This window comes from Phyllostomus hastatus, unplaced genomic scaffold, assembly GCF_019186645.2.
Source record: "Phyllostomus hastatus isolate PE091 unplaced genomic scaffold, TTU_PhHast_1.1 phas_contig_150, whole genome shotgun sequence".
NCBI classification, from domain to species: Eukaryota; Metazoa; Chordata; class Mammalia; order Chiroptera; family Phyllostomidae; genus Phyllostomus; species Phyllostomus hastatus.
Window position 1 is genome coordinate 20,714,409 of NW_025333611.1, and position 13,532 is coordinate 20,727,940.

Consider the following 13,532-nt stretch of genomic DNA (forward strand, 5'->3'; position numbering starts at 1 on the left):
ACAGGGCCAAACTGGATTACTAGTAAAATCGTACATGAACATGCATTCCTCATAATCTTGAAAGAAAAATAAAAAACTTTTTGGCAGTATTTGTGTCAGAATGCAAAACCTTTCAAGTTCACTCCCAAAGAGTTGAAGTATTCCTTAGTTTTTCTTTAAACAAAGCATTCACTGATAACTTTGTGTGAAGTTTTTATGTGCTGACTTAATCTCATTGTGTAGGGTTTTTTTTGGGGGGGTTGGGTAAATCATATTAAAGTAACTTCTTCACTCTACTTTGCTTTTAATTTTAGGGTCCTTGGGGGACTGAGGCTGGGTATGTTATCTATTGCTGCATAACAAACTACCCCAAACCTTGGTGGCTAAAAGAAACAATTATTTTTTTTAAGATTTTATTTTTTGAGAGAGAAGGGAGGGAGAAAAGGGAGAGAAATATCAATGTCTGGTTGCCTCTCTTCCACCCCTCACCAGGGACTTGGTCCACAACCCAGGCATGTGTCCTGACTGGGAATTGAACCGGCAACCCTTTGGGCTGCAGGCCAGCGCTCAATCCACTGAGCCACATTAGCAAGGGCTAAAAGTAACAAATATTTATTTGCCTCAAATTCTCTACTTTAGGCAGCGATGTGAGATCATGTCATCTCTGTTGCACGTGGTGGCAGGTGGATCCACAGTCAAGATGGCTCCCCGAGATGACTGGCAAGGTGGTTCTTGCTGTCGGCTGAAAGCTCAGCTAGGGCCCTCAGGTCCACCCCACAGGCTGCCTTGGTCTGCTCTTGTTTTGATGGCTGGGTTCCCAGTAAGCATCCAGAGATAGGAAGGCTTGTGTCTAGAAACTGGCAGTGTCACTTCTACTGTATTCTATTGGTCAATCACAAAGTTCCAATGCAAGGAAATTTGGAGCCATGTTTTAAAATCTCCACAGTGAAATTTAGAGTGTGGATGAAGTCTGTGTACAGGAACAAGAAGTTACTTACCAACTAAGACTGAGAATATCAGAGATGATGGGTTATGGAACCAGGGAGTGCAGACAAGACTGGAAGAATGAAAACGCAAGGCCACACCTCCGGAAAGGCTGGCTCCAAAGAGGGCCACCGAGGAGCCTGGGTATGTAGGAGCCAGCCGAACAGAGGTAAAGACAAGGCCAGGCAGAGTTGGGAAGGGCACGGCAGAACAAGGTCACGTGTTAGTAATCTGGTGTAAAGGATGGTCAGAGGTCCAGCAGTTCCAGTGAAGTGGTTAAAGCAGGTAAGACAATTATAACCAAGAAGCAAGCACAAGAAAATATTGCAGTTCCAGAGAGGATGGCAGAAACAGGAGTCCAGGTCTAAATAACACATAGGAATCAGAAAGAAGCAAGTCAGGGAGGTGTAAGAACAGACACAACTTTAGCACCGGGGGAGGGTGTGGAATGCCTACACTGCATCCATGTGGCTGCACTGCTGCAGAATCTCAAGGCGCCTCCACTGAGGACCAAGCAAGGTGGGTCGGCAGTCACTGTCGTGACGACAGCACATCAACACACAACATGAATTAGGCAAATGAAGGCACTACATGTGAACTGCAGTTATTTCAAGTCAGGTTTTATTGAAGTTATTTATTTCTGAATGTTTTATATCATCCTTAGTTTTCCCTATTTCATTTTGCTTTAGTGTTTAAGAACCTTGCTTCACTTATCAAATCCTTTGCCATGAAAGCACCAAAGAAGTTCCGTCAGTATTAAACCAACTGACTCCTCCTTTATGGCAGTGAGGAAAACCTGTAAGATCTGTAGAACCCAAGTACTGAAACACCGAGATCCCCCCTTCGAGTGAGCCACAGCTTCCTCACATGCCCTCTGTAAGCCAACATCTCTTTGTGTCACCATCAGGATGAAAATAATTCAAAGCACCGACACAATTTTCTTGCTCCTTCAGCCTCAAAATGTGAATTTCTTGTGTTATGGTAAAACAAAACAAAAAAACCCCAACCCAAACCACCAGAAGCTGGAAGGAAAATAAGCCACTCTGATTAGCTTATTAAGTTTCGATAGTTAAACATTTTTTAACCAGTATTCCCCTTTTTCCTAGACTTTAAGGCAGGTACAAAACGTTGGAAAAACAATGTGTATAATAAAAAGCAATTAAAAATAAATATTTGAGGGCCTACTACAATAGGCAATTTACACATTTCATTTAACCCTCACAACACTGTGAGGAAATCATAACTGTTTCACTAATAGGAAAGCAGGCTCAGAACGGTGAAGGGAGCGGGGCCCGAGGTCACACTGTGCCTGAGCCGGGACTCCGCTGAAGCCCATGCCCACAAGCCTGTGCTCCAGCGCGCTGCCCTAGCTCCCAAAGCCCTTCCACTTTGTGAGATTCTTACTGCTATGGCTCCATTTTCTACATTTCCACTTTGAAGTCTGCAAAACTACTGAATGAGAATCTAAAGTTATTCTCAATCCACTAGCTAAAACAGGAAGTTACAAAGAATATCAGAAAATTCTTCAAGTAATCAGAACATTCCATACCTAAAATTACGCTTATTTTAATTCAATGGTAGTAACAGCTAGTAATCCAAGAATGCATGAGTAATTATAATGGGTTCATTCTCTTACTGTCACCATCTGTCAATCTCAAAGGAATGCAGGCAAATAAAGACAGATTCTCATTATGAACTCTGACTGCTCATTAAATTTACACCATGTACTTAGGGGGATGCCAAGAGGTTCTGGTTTAAAAGTCTTACCACCAGTGTTTTGTTTGCATTTTAAAAGCATGTATTTTTTTTTAAGTGTCTAAATCTCGTGGAGATTGCAGGGCCCACTGGGGGATGGCTTTATTTATACAAGTCTGCGTAGTGTCCTAGAATTATATATGGTGTCTAATTTTTACCACTCCACTGAAATGGGTCACAGAGTTCCAGTAGAAGTGGATTTATTTTATGGGTAGCTAACTTAAACCTAACCCTATGTAATTAAAACATTTTAAGGAAACAACCAAACAAACCCTGACCCTATGCAGTCTGGACAGCCGACACTTCACTGTCTGCCGGGGACGCCCTCGCGCGCTCATTACAGAACTACTGCGTCTTGACCGAGGTTGGTACCTCGTTGATCCTCATTCAAATTCTCACTGAAATTTAGTCCATTAGTTTTAGAGATTTATTTTTTTGAGTCCAATTCTAAAAACACTGTTTTCATACTTCAGAAGAAGTGGGAAGGGTGATATCAGATCACCATTAAGGCCTCTTCTAGCATTAAAATAGCTGTAGGTAACCTCCTTTCTGAAGTCTGATGTATCACCCATTCCCTGACTTGTATGTCGAACAAACCTTTTACAAAACACCAGGCACATGAAGCAGGACTGAAAAAGTAGAAAACACACACAGGCTCACTGCTCCGGGTCACACATGAAAGGGGAGTGCCACACTCTCGCGCTCCGGGACAGACTGGGGAACTGGGTGGCTCTCTCGGCATTCCCTGCCTTCCGAGTCTCGCCTGGGTCTTCAGCCCTTGTAAATGGGATTCGGAAAAGACAGTGAGGGTGAAGGTGGAGTCTACCTGGCAGGTGCTGTAAGGACAAAAAAATGGCTAAAAGGAAAATAAAATAAGAATAGGTCAAGTCCTGAAAATCCACACGTATAAAAACCAACCCAAATGATCTAAAGTCATACAACTATAAAGCTTCACCACCTAAGTACCCAAATGTTGAGCTAATCCTTTCCCCCACAAATACCAGGTTCTATACAGTTCCTGTTACAGGGCTATCAGAAGGGAACAATCAGTTGAAAACACATAAAGATATATATATTCATTTCCACCTTTTGAACAGATTTTGGATTGAAAGTCATCAGAGCACTAATTTAAAAATAATTTTCTTAAACATATTTTGATAAAGGCCACAGGAACACTTGTCACATTGTTCAAATGCCCAATGGCAAGACTTCTGATGAGACCAAAGAGGTCACCGTAAATCAATACAGTATCTTAGAAACAAAGCCAATATGACTAAATCCAGGACAGACCACATGAAGTAGCTCATGTACAATACAAACCTAGTTTAATAAATAAAGGAGCACAGGCGGCCGCTCTCCGAAGCACATGCGGCTCCTCCCTGCCCGTTCACAGTCTTCTCTGGGACTCCACCGCCACCTCCACCCGGGCAAGTCTAATGGTGCGGCCGTGCAGCTTGTAGCCGTCTTGCCTCACCAACGCCACCGTGCCAGGCTGCACCCCCACCCCAGCCGGCACGTGACACATGAGTTCATGCTCATGAGGGTCGTATTTGTCACCAATGGGGGTCATTTTCTCCAGGCCGTGCTTGGCGAACACACTTTTCAGCTTTGCTTCTAAAAGTGACAAGCCCCGGAAGATCTTCTCCAGCGTGAGCTTCTGGTCTCCAAGCTCTGCTTCTTCAGAAATGCACTCTGTGGTCTTCTCCAAGATGTCCGCCACCTCCACCAGGTCCTTACAGAAACTCTGAATTCCTGCAGAGAAACCAGGCACCGTTGTTTGTGAGGAACCATTCTGCCTCTGCGGGTGAGGTCTAGGGGAGGCCTGGGGAGGGCCAGGGTACCAGGCACTCCAGGGAGTGGGACTGCCCCACAGGACTTGGGGAGCAGCAGCAACCCAGCCAGCCAGCCAGTGTCCCACGGCGGGCACTGGACTAGGAGTCCTCCTAGGAAACGGGGACGAGGGTAGAACCCGAGAACAGACTATTTACAACAGGCTCAGGAACCAGTCCTTTAAAACCATCTTCATGCTTCTTGTCTTTCTGTTGCTATTGGCTTTTAGCATTGAGTTGTGTGTATGTTTTGAAAATTCCTGTCTGTCTCAGACATGTTGAAGCAATAGGGATGTTAGCACTTCAAGGGAGGCCATAATAAAAAATTAGCGGACAAGACCAGACTAAGGGGAGTCAAAAGGGTGGCTTATTTTGAGGATGGCTAAGTAGGAACAGGAAAGTAAGACACATCCATGATGAGTCTCCAACCGCTTGCTATAAAGTTATACATACTTGCTAGAGATGAGCCCAAACTGTTTAACCTTTTTAGAGTCACACGAACTGTTATAAAAGCAAACTCAGTTGAGAAATCTCATTACTCCCATTGCTGCATCTTGATTTTTTCCCACAAGAAGGATAAGCAATGTCACCACTACAGATGTCCGTGGGAACACCAATGCCCTGGTAGGGGAAGGTGGGGGCAAAGGACTTTGTTGACCCACCTGTAATCTAGGCCGAGTTTTAAGGCCCCGTGTCCAAACAAGAAGCCACCTCAACTGTATTCAGAGGGAATCAGAATACCAGCGAGAGGTAAGCAATAAAAAAGACTACAGATAAAGGATTGCCTGACAGAGAGGAGGGAATTTTTCCTTTAACTCTGGGAGGATAAGAGATCCATTATAGCTTCTTGAGTCAAACAAGTGGATTGGGATTCAAATTAGCCTAATAATAACATACATAATGAACCCTGGGGGGCTGGCAGCATGATAGATGCGGCAGGCAAGGAAGAGATAAAAAAAAAAACAAAGGGAGTCAATGGAAGTAATCTTGTCATGATATGGTCTGAAGGAGATGAGGCAATGGAGAGGAAACAGTGAAAACAGGAGGTATTTCCAGGGAACCAGACGTGATATGCTCCAGGCTGTGGAAGATACCTCCCTGACCCCTGCCAGGGATGGCAGCCAGAAAATATGAATGGCTCTTAATGAGACCAGCTGTGAGAGAAGACCTTGGCCAAAGGCTTGAAAAGCATGCCCATAAGATTAGTATTTCACCCAAGAGAAAAGAATGTCTTAAAAAGATCAATCAGCACCATGAAAAGTATCCCTTGGTTATTCAAAAGAAGACAGACACTTTAATAGCATTTTGAAAGCTGTAAGCTTCTGGTCTTGACTTGTGTGCTGCTGTGATACAAAGAGCCCTGGCTTCTAGTCAGTAAAGTTGTGTAAATTTGGGTAAATAGAAGCTTAGGTACTTTTCCACTATTTGATTCTATTTTAATTATTGTGTTATTTCAAAAGTGGTTGGTTCTGCATTGTTTCTTAGTGAGGAAAAAAGGTTCCTTTGTGAGCTGTTTAAGAGAATATGGGTTACTGAGACAAAACCATCCCTGGAAGGAGAACAGACTCATGCCTTGTCCTTTGAAAGCATTCTACTTTTTTCACACTTCCATGCTTACTTCAATTTTCTAAGTATTCCTGGTCACAAGGAAGAAATGGTCTAAGGAAATGACTTATACGGCATGTTTTGCTAGACACATCTTCCTCTGTAAACAAATGAAATTACCTATTACATTCTTTTAAGTTTAGTTAATATGTACTTGTTTCTGGGCACCTTGTTAATTCTTGAGGAAACTGATATGAGCTAGTTCCTAACTCAAAGTCTGACTGCTGGTAAGCCAACTCGCCCTGCTCCCCTCAGGCAGGTGGGAAGTCTCCCCAGTCACCACAAGTGGTTTATTTACTACAAAAACTCTCTCTGGCTCAGAGATCAGCCAACTTTTTCTGTAAAAGGTCATTCAGTAAATACTCATTTTTAATCCTCACCCAAGGAAATGCTTATTGATTTTAGAGAGAGGGGAAAGGGGAAGGAGAGGGAGAGAAACATGAATGTGAGAGAGAAACGATCAGTTGCCTCTTGCACATGCCCTGACCAGGGACTGAACCCGCAACCTAGGCATGTGCCCTGACCGGGAATCGAACCTGTGACCTTTCAGTTTATGGGATGATGCCAACCAACTGAGCCACACTGGCCAGGACCGTATAATAAATATTTTATGTTTTGTGGGAACAGAGGTAAAATCAAGGATTTTATGTGGGTGACTATATAACAAAAAAGAAAATAAATTTTTTATGAGTTTTTAATGATGAAACTCAGAACTTTATGGACTAAGAGGTGGCAGGCTTGGACTGCAGGCTATAGTCTGGCAGTTGGAAATAAGAGACTAAAATTTGGATGAAATATCAGGAATACAATTTGGGGGTCAGTACTTAGCCGGCAACTGAAGCCTTGAAACACGATGTCCACAGCACAGAGAGAAAAGCAGAAGGCTATGCCGAAGTTCTGGGGCCACATGGGACAGGGGCGAAGAGAACCGGGGCACAAACGGATGAAGTCCAGAGCGAAGGACGCAGTGTGCCACAGGGAAAGAAGTATCACTGAGGGGTCAGCACACAACGAGCTCATGTCCACATCTATCACAAATTCACTTTTGTCACCTTACCTGTAAAAGAAGACTGGACCAGATAGACCCCAGGGCCCCTTCGAGCACTCTCCTTCTATGTGTAGTGGGAGTATAATGTTACACATTAAACTGTGAGTACAGCAAGTCACCACAGATTTGCCCTTTACCCTTGAAGTCCCTTGAAGTTAGTTATTCAACTAACACCTTCAAGAACATATTTGGAACAAGATGTGATGCATGTGTAGAAAAATTTCTGAAACACTTTGAAACGGACCAAAAAGGTTATCCAATGTCATCAACGAAAATTTAGGTGATCTAGCCCAGCCTCCAGGGTTATCTGCTTCCATGGGGTCCTTTTGTTGCTTGAGTTATTTTTATAACTTAGGAAGTTGACAAATACTGAGAATAATACAAATAATTCTTGTCCACAATCGTAAAAATTGTCTGGTGGAGATACAATGGATTATTGCACTATAGATACAGACCAGTTTTGCTTCTATGTAGCAATTTCAGCAGACCTGATTGCCAATGTGTCTGTTTTGTGAATTCTCCATTGAACATCTTGATGATTCACTTGTTTGTTAATGAGTTAAACACAACTGTTTGTATAAGCACTAGAATGTTAAGTGGACATGCTTGAAAAAGAAAATAACCAAGGTTTGGTCAAACTACAGATAAGCAGTATTTTAGTGAATGGTTCACGTGGCAACACCCCCTACAAGCAGCACAGAAAGCCTATGGGAATCAGGGAAGGGTAGGGCAGGGCAGGGGTCAGTTAAGGACTCAGATGCGTTTCTACTATGTTCAGTTTGCAGAACTGTTAGTGAGGGGTCTTAAGTAAGAATAAATCTCTCACCAAATATCTTGGCGTCTTCTACACATCTCTGGGTTCGCCTTCTTATGTTTTCACCATCAGCCACAGCTCTCTGGTATCTCACCTGACCATCAAAAGCAAAGTCAATATGATAAGAAAACAGCTTCTTTTTGGTAGAAAAGAATGGTTTTGCTTATTTTACAAATTGTACCCTCATGACAGGGTTTAAATTAAAAAAAAAAAAAAAGGAGTTGTAGGAGTTCCAGATCAGTGACTCCAAATGCCCAGGTGAAGCAGGAATCTATTCTTTACAGAAGCCCTGGAAGGCGGTCATTGAGCCTGCTAGTTTTCAAGCTCATCTTGAGAAAAAGCCTTCTTTTTCACATTCAGCCAGCATTACCACCGTCCAACTTTTGTTCACCGAATTGAACTCTAAGACAACCAAGAGTATGTTTAAAAAATGTGTCATCTGCCCTGGCTGGTGTAGCTCAGTGGATTGAGTGCAGGCCTATGAACCAAAGCATTGCCAGTTTGATTCCCAGTCAGGGCACATGCCTGGGTTGCAGGCCATATCCCCAGTACGGGGTGTGCTAGAGGCAGCCACACATTGATGTTTCACTCCCTCTCTTTCTCCCTCCCTTCCCCATCTCTCTAAAAATAAATTTTAAAAATCTTAAAAATAAATAAATAAAAATGTGTCATCTATTTGAAGGAAGTTATTTCAGTCTCTTTAGTCTTTTTCTCTTTCATTCTTATGACCCCTGGTTCCTTTAACTGCTCTCATAAAACATGCTTTCCAATTGCCTTACCTTTCCAGTTGGTCTTGTTTGTAATTACTTTAATATCCCTCTTCCTCAAAGTGCATTTGTCAGCCCAGCACTGGGCACAATATGCCAAAGGTAGTCTGACCAGCACAGTGAATGATAAATGACCTCACTCCTTCAACAAATATTGTCAAGTACCTGGCAGGCACTGTAGTTCCTCTGAGGCTACCAAGTATCAGATACCTAAGGACTGAAACACAACAGGGAACTGAAGGAGAGGACTATCCTTAGTCAGTGATATTTCTTAACCACTGTGGATTATTTTGCCCAGTATATCTAACTAGAGAGTGGAAGTGGGTGAGGAACAGAGAGCCAATGGGGGGAAACAATTGTGAACAGATAAAATCTACTCACTGTTAAATCCTGGACTTCTTTTTCCAGTCTCACAGCTTTTAGCTTTAAGGCTCTTTCTGCAAGAGAGGGCCCCAGCTCATCAGGAGGGTCCTCAGAACCGCAGTCCTCCCCAGCAGTGCTCTGGGTGGCAGTGCTAAAAGGATGCGGACATCCCCTAAAGTGGGAGGGAGGGAGCGCAGAATGAAGAAATGCCGCCATTGACAGCCAAAGTTACAGCCAAGTTCAGAGACCAGGAAGTTTCCAGACTGAACTCCAGACAAAGGGTTTTCGGTCCCAGTAACAATATGAACCATTGTAAAGCGCTTACTAAGCACCAGAGACTGTTTTCAGGATTTTACTTGAACCATCTTTTCATTTCATAACAGTGTGTGAGATAAGTACTATTAGTGTCCCTATTTTACAGATGAGAAAACTGAGGCTCAGAGAAGCTTAAGACTCGTTCAGGATCACATAGCTAGTATTCTGTGGAGCCAGGATACTGAGCACCAGGCAACAGAAATAGCCAGAAATGGGGACAAAAAAATTAGCAAGAAAAAAACAAGTTGTGATACTCAGAACCTGTGGGGCATTTATCATAGTGGGAATTCAAACCAAAAAGCCATAAGGTTCAATCCTTCATTTTATTGCTGGGGTAAATAAAGGCCTGTAAAGGGACTTTATCAAACTGAAGTTAGGCCTAGAGTTCTAAACCTCGATTGCAAGCTGTAAGGCTTTTAGAGAAGGGAACCTGGGCTGAGTAAGAAAAAATTCTGAGATGGTACCTCACCTATATGTAAAATCAACTCAATTAAACTTGCATAAAACACTGTATGTTATGGACTGTGAAACATAAACAGATGAATAAAATAGATCTTTGTATTCCATTATGCTTATAATCTACAATTTTATACAGCTAAAATGTTTGACATTTCATTTAGTTTACACAGGAGGAGAATTAGAGCAGGGACTAATTTGTGGATCTTGGACTGTAGCAGCTCTGCCCCTCCTTCCATGAAGCTTCCAATGTACTCGCTGGATAATTTGATGTTAAGTAAAATCATCAAGAAAATCGGTCTGCAAGTACAAAAGCTCTTTTAAAAAGTTTATTTATATAAACTAGCACATACAGAAGAGTGCTCATGAAGGTGAAACTTGAGCAAAGGTTTAAGAGGGTAAAGGAGTTTGCTTCCAGAAAGGGAAGAGAGAGCAGCCGGCCTAAGGTGTACCCAGCACAACTTTTATTCCCAAACTTTCCAGGCCAGTCCTGCATTCACTGATTGTGATCTGGTGTCAGGTTATACACATGAAATGCCTTCTTCCTCATAAACTCCTAACAAGCTGCATTTATTCACAGAAAACAAGCCACAATATCCTCAGGGCCAGCTGAAAGGGAAAATGGCCAGAACACAAGTCACAAAAGAGAAGGTAGCTGGGGCAGATCCTTTCAGCTCCTCCTGCTTCTGCAGTGCCGGCTAATTTTATCAAAGAAGCCGTTTTTCTTCTGGTCACTTCCCTACATCACAAACTGCCACAAAGACTTTAAAAAATTAATCACGATTGGAAAAAAAAAAAAAGCCCGAAACCCTGAATTCAACTTCTCACCCAGGTGTTAGGGTGGGGTACTTGCTGGGTCAGGTATGTTAGGACAAAAAGGTGACAGAGTTATGCATACAGTAATTCTCGGAATCCCCCGTGGATTAATTTACATTTCAGACGTCCAACTTTATCCACCCGCCTACTCAGCCCTATTTTATTCTTTCCTAGGAAGTAGTAGTCAACAGGGAATATTGCCGGAAAATAAATGTCATTGTTGACTAATGAAAAACCCCGACTCTGGAGCCCTGACTGGTTTCCAGCCTGGGTTCCACCATTCCCCAAATGTTATCGCGGAAAGTTACTCAACTTTTCCAAACCTCAGTTTCCTCCGTTAAACAGAGCCTAATAAAAAGAATTACCCATAGTTCTGCAATCGGCATAAGTGATCAATAAAAAGTGCCGCAGCCCATTGATCAAAACAGTTACTGGAACTCCACACACTCCCGAAAGCAGGTGCAAAGACCTTATGGGGAGAGACCAAATCCAACGCCCCCCTTTCCCGACAGGTAAAGTGACGTCCGGATAATGGGGAAGGGACTGGCGTAAGGTCACACAGGAGTCAGGGGAGAACATTCCAATTTACCTGCAGACACCACAGCGGCGAAGAAGGGGCCGGGAGAGATACCTCCCCAATTCAATCTACGCTCGGGGATGAAAAGATTTCCCACCTTCGAGGACGTGACCTTAGATGTTCTCACCTTCTCCGCCCGGCAAGGAAGAGCGGTTGTGGGGTTCAGTTTGCACCTCTGTATAATGGGGCTGTGAGCGCCTGATCGGAGCGGCCGAGAGGCTTGATGGGTCCTCTCGCCAGCAACTGGCCCTCCGGCTCGCTCACCCCGCATTGTCCTCACGTCCTCGACCCAAGGCTTGCCTCGCTTGCTTACCTGCCATCGGACGCGGCACTGGAGGCCAAAAGTTGCTGCACCCGCCGCCGGACCGCCCACAAGGGCCGCGCGGCCATGTTTCTGCTCTAGGCCGACGGAGGCGGCGCACGCTCACTAGCTGCTAGCGACGAGATACACTCGCTTAAAAAACCACGATTCCCGTCAGTCCTCGCGGGCGATTCCGTCTCAGGGATGCCGGACTCGAACATTTATTTCCGGAGCGCGGTGCTATTCCATCCGCCCCGCAACACTTCCGGTTTTCAAGTGTGTTCCGCGCGTAGTGTGTGTTATTGCCACTACGGTGTGAGTTCAGTGCTAGCCGTGGTGTCCGCGGCGAACAAAGGGATCACAGCTGTGCTCTTTTGAAGCTTATGTGAAATTATAAACAACAAACAAATGCAAACGCGATATGAAGTCAAAATAGGACCGAGGTTTAAAGGTGAGGGGCATGGTGCTGCGGCCGCCTAGAATACAATATGGCCGAATGTGCAGAGTTTTCCTAATGGAAATATTTGAACTGAAAGCTGAAGAATGAGTAGATGAAACAGCAGGAAAGCAGTTCAGGTAGAAGTAAGCAGCTTCTGTGAGGACCCAACGAAGAGGGAAGAGTACTGCGAGTAAGGGACTGAAATACTGGAGGAAGGGGAGAGACAACATAAGACGTGGCCATACGGTCACCTCAGCGGTTTTAAAAAATAGGAGCCTGATACCCGTCCTTCCTCCATCACTCTTCCCCCTCCAATTTTCTCATGTCCCCTCTCTAAAATGTGAGTTCCATCAGCGTAGAAATGTTTTTGTCTATTCATTTTCAACAATCAGTACCCTGATGTAAATCAACAATTTTTCTGAATGCACTTGAGTCTTACTCTGAATGCAGTGGGAGCATGCTACAAAACCTTTACATGTTTAAAGGAGCCATTTACTGTAGGGAGGAGATTGCAGGATGTGAGGCTGTGAGATTGTAGGGAAACAATCTGTTAGGAATAGTACATGCAAGGGTGCTGGATTACCTCAACAGAGACCTTTGTAACCACCTTATCTAAAGTAGCTACTGGTTTAGGTGTGTCCAGCGCATTTTTGTTTCCATATTAGTAATTTATTTGCTTTGTCTTCTTTTTTGCTTGTTTTCCCAATTGGAGTGTGACTTTCATGAGGGTGTTGTCTCGTTCACATTTTGTGCAGTAAGTAGGTGCTCCATAAATATTTGTGGAATGAATTAATGAAGATGAGTGGAAATAGGAAGAAGTGGTTGTATTTTAGAGAGATTTAGTATGGAAAGCCGCCCAGTTGTGAGGGTGAACTGATGATTGGGATTGAGAGCATTTGGAGTTACCAGACTAGTTACTGGATGGTCCCTAAAGTTGAAAAAAAGAAAAAAAATTAAGGGAGGCAAGTTGTGCTTTCATCATTCTGTGTGCATTCGCCATGAATGTGCATTCGGCTTACTTGTATTGTAGCCATGTGGGCCAGATTTTCTCCTTGCTTGTAAGCTCCATGAGGACAGAGCTATAGTCTTTTGCATGTTTATATTCTATCCAAGGCCCAGCTCAGATGTGTTGGAGCCAACACCTTATGTTTCCTTTTGGCCTTAGGAAAAGAGCATCATGACTTAAGGAGGGATTATGAGCCCCTTTTACGAATAAGAAAATTACTCTCAGAGAGGTTGGTGAACCTGCTCAAGGTACCCCACTGAGGATTAGTGACATTAGAAATCTCATAGTCCAAACATCTGGTAGTGTAGGGAAGGATAGCTTCAAGTACATCTCTGATCCATGAGCCTACATTTTGAAAAACAACCAAACGAATCATTTTACAACCAGGAGCTGGCATCTGTGTTTTAGCCATTTTCTTTACACTTTTCTTAGCTGTCCAACTTATAATGTACTGCATACATTCATCCATTCATTCATA

At 43.5% G+C, this 13,532-nt stretch overlaps 1 protein-coding gene across 2 annotated transcripts; it reads right to left on the reverse strand.

Moving 5' to 3' along the window:
• Positions 1–1,560: 1,560 nt before the first annotated feature.
• Positions 1,561–11,753, reverse strand: GRPEL2 (GrpE like 2, mitochondrial). 2 transcript variants are annotated; one of them, XR_006784610.1, is made up of 5 exons: positions 11,622–11,753; positions 9,163–9,316; positions 8,027–8,108; positions 4,039–4,470; positions 1,561–3,574 (listed from the first exon to the last, which is right to left on the reverse strand). XR_006784610.1 is itself a non-coding variant. In XM_045829286.1 (4 exons), the coding sequence occupies exons 1-4, from the start codon at positions 11,696–11,698 to the stop codon at positions 4,106–4,108; spliced, it is 678 nt and encodes a 225-aa protein (XP_045685242.1). In that variant the 5' UTR covers positions 11,699–11,753; the 3' UTR covers positions 1,561–4,105. The 2 variants fall into 2 exon arrangements, 1 of the variants encoding a protein (XP_045685242.1); XM_045829286.1 differs by having other exon boundaries at positions 1,561–4,470.
• Between the last annotated feature and the right edge of the window lie 1,779 nt (positions 11,754–13,532).